The 3,384-nt window shown below is 41.7% G+C and overlaps 1 gene segment (V, D, J or C); it reads left to right on the forward strand.

The window, feature by feature from the left end:
* The first annotated feature begins 2,101 nt into the window (after positions 1-2,101).
* Positions 2,102-2,935, forward strand: LOC103735808. The segment is given in 2 exon segments: positions 2,102-2,356; positions 2,505-2,935. Coding segments are annotated over 2 exon segments (483 nt in total).
* Positions 2,936-3,384: the final 449 nt, after the last annotated feature.

The following is a 3,384-nucleotide window of genomic DNA, read 5'->3' on the forward strand; positions in this document are numbered from 1 at the left end:
TCCCCACATGGTGTCATTCACAGGGTAAGTCTCCTTTTCTTGGAGACAGATACTTAGGTGAATATTTATCATTTTTAGTTGTGACACTCAGGAAAATGTTTCCCATCACTCCCATGGACCTTTATCAGGTTCAGGAATACTCTGTTCTCCTTAGTCTCTATTTTGATGTCCTCCTCTGCTGACAGTATGAATGTCATGCTGATTCTCTTTGTATCTGACCTTCAGGGATGTCTGCCCAAAATAACAAATGTACAGAGCTGTTTTTAGGAAAGTTCTTAGAAGTTCCTCATTCCTGTGGGAAAATATTGCCTCATGCAAACCCATCATTTCAGCTCTGCAGTTTGTGTCTAGGAAGACGTGGTCCAGTCAGTTTGATTGCCGGGATAGAGAACTCTAATCTGTGTAAAGTTGGGGCAGTTTGTGCAAGGAAACAAACGTAGGCTGAACCACTGTTATTCCACTAGAAACGACTGTCAACCAATCATTGGATACTGTGGGAGAGAACAAGAGATGGTGTTGACTTCAGCACCCAGAGGACTTCTAAGAATTTCCCTACAAGTAGCTATGTGCATTTGTTCCTCAGGGCAGACATCCCTGAAGGTCAGATACAAGCAGAATCAGCATCTCACTCATACTGTGAGCAGAGGTGGCCGTTGAAATAGAGACACTTCCTTAGGTAAGGTTGAGGATCCTTACCCACCTCCCTACCCTGTACTGATATTGTGCCTGGCTTGAGCTCACTTAGGTCTTGTGCAGGTGTCACAATTACTGTGAGTTCATATGTGCAACAGCCCTGCTGTCTGGAAACACTTCTTCCATGCAGTCGCCCACCACCTTTAGTGTCTTTTATTAGTTCTTTTTAAGAAACAGTATCCAAAGTGCTATGTTTTATTTTGTTACTTTCAAATTCTCTTTGTTCTGTAGTTCATCTTCTCCATCCCCCTCCACTGTCCTCTTAGCCCGCTCCTTGCTGGCCTCCTTCCTCTTAGAGCCCCCATTCTCCTTTCTCATCACATAAATTCTATCACCATGTTCCCCTGCCCTGGCCCTTAAGACTTGTTTCCCCTTTCATGGTTCCCTTCCTAGTTTTGTGGCCTCTATCCACAAAAATACACACATCTATACACATATATAGGAATTAAAATCCGAGATCTGCCTTTAGTGAAAACACATAGTATTTGTCTTTATGACTCTGGGTTACTTTGTTTAATATAAAATGACCAGTTCTGCTCATTTCCCTGTAAATGTCATGATTTCATTTTTCTTATAACTCCTAGGTATTACCCACAAGGCATTTGCATGTCCATGTTTAGTGCTGCACCATTCCACGTATCTGAGAAATAGAACAGGCCTACATGTCCAGCTGGTGAATGCACAGTGACAATTGCATTAATATTCACAGTGCATCTTTATTCGGCTGTAAATGAAAAGATTTCTTAAAGATGTCATAGTTATCATACTATAGATCCAATCCCCATGTCAAACTGTCTCCAAAGTTGAATTATTAAAAATTCACAAACATATTCTGTCAGTCCCTCTGTTGGGATGTGGTCTTACTGTTTACCACATCTTTACTGAAGGAGGATCTTACAGACTGGTTGGTGGCACTGTCCACTCTCCGGAATGGCAAGTGCATGGGCAAGATCAGACCTGGAGGATGAGAGTCTGAGACTCCAAATATTGTTGTTGTTTCCAAGACCATTCATATTAGGTCATGAACAATGTGTGGTGTTTCAGACATTCAGTAGTCTCCCACTGTTTACTTTGATTTTAAGTTTATATTTTACATTTAGGAAGACTTTGTTTTCTGTAACAAACAAGTCTTTAGTGTGCATGTGGCTGAAAAGGAAGAAATTTTCCTTTTGTTTCTGAGTGAATCGTGGTGCCTCTTTGATTTCAATATGCAAACTCATCACACTATTGTGTAAAGACTGGAAACATCCACCTCTGAAATTTATTAATAGTGACTCAATAGTGTGTACAAACACCAGTCTTTATACCCTTACTTTCTAATGTAGGACCTACCTTATTTGATCTATCACTATTTTATGTGTTGAGTCTCTCATAAGCTTATAAAATATTTAACCTGGCTAGGGAAGCTACCACAAGGTGGCAGTAGACCTCAGTGCACAGAATTCACTTTAGTAACAGTTGAATGTGTTAGGCTTAGGGCAAAAGTGAGCTCTTTTCCCATTGGCGGGTTCAACTCAAGAACGAGACATTCTGAGAAAGAGGAAGCACCGGGCAGGAGCAGCTACCTGGCTAGTGATCACATTCTACTGCAGAGTTTCATCAGGAAGAGCAATGAGGGCTTGCGATCCCACTTTTCTCACGTTCCTGTGGCTGCAGCTGGACTGTGAGTGCATGTTCTGGAGGAACAGAATAACTAGTGGGCACTCGTGAAACATCCTGGGAAACATCTGTTTTATTCAGGTTTCCTTTGTTTACTGTAGATAATGAAATTTTTGAAGAGTAATTACTTAACAGTTTTTCTTCCCACATAGGGGTGACCCGAGGAGAGAAGGTGGAGCAGCATCCTTCCACCCTGAGTGTCCAGGAGGGAGACAGCAGTGAGATCAACTGTACTTATTCAGACAGTGCCTCTAACTACTTCCCTTGGTATAGGCAAGAGCCTGGAAAGGGTCCCCAGCTCATCATTGACATTCGTTCAAATTCAGAGAGAAAACAGAACCAAAGATTCACTGTCTCACTGGATAAGAAAGCCAAACACTTCTCCCTGCACATTGCAGCCACCCAGCCTGGAGATGCAGTCCTCTACTGTGCAGCAAGTACACACTGCTCCCCAGACACCTGCAGCCTGTCCTCAAACCTGCTTACGGGGCCTGGAGCCCCACTCCAGGTCTTTGTCACAGATGTTCTAGTACAGCATTTGCCAGATGTTTGTTTTCAAGTGAAACTATCATATAGAGACTAAAAGCACATCATAAAGTAAGTTGCAGGACATTCAGAACGATTTAGAATATCTTAATTATTGTTGTTTAGCATATTACTTTTCAATTTGTTCCTCGTATCTATTTAAGGTGCAAAGCATGATATTTTGATACATCAGCAGAAAGAACAATAAGGTATTAGACAAAGAGATGCACTGGCCAGGGTTTGGGAAAGGCTAGTGAAGCCTCCGTCACCTGTGCAGCACGCCAAATTGAGGAACATCCATGTGCTCTGCAATGCTAGAACTGCTACTGAGACGTAAAGGAATCAGTAGCCTTTGTATTGAAACATGCTTTATGTGGCTTTATGATGACTAGGCAGACTTCTTAGTTAAATAAGCCGGGAAGATCAGTATTATACTCCTTATCATGCACAAACTATTCACTCATTTGTTCCTTTTTTATGTCAAAACATCATGACAAATACAGAAAA

The sequence above is a fragment of the Nannospalax galili genome, unplaced genomic scaffold (genome assembly GCF_000622305.1).
Source record: "Nannospalax galili isolate Female #2095 unplaced genomic scaffold, S.galili_v1.0 scaffold977, whole genome shotgun sequence".
Taxonomy (NCBI): Eukaryota; Metazoa; Chordata; class Mammalia; order Rodentia; family Spalacidae; genus Nannospalax; species Nannospalax galili.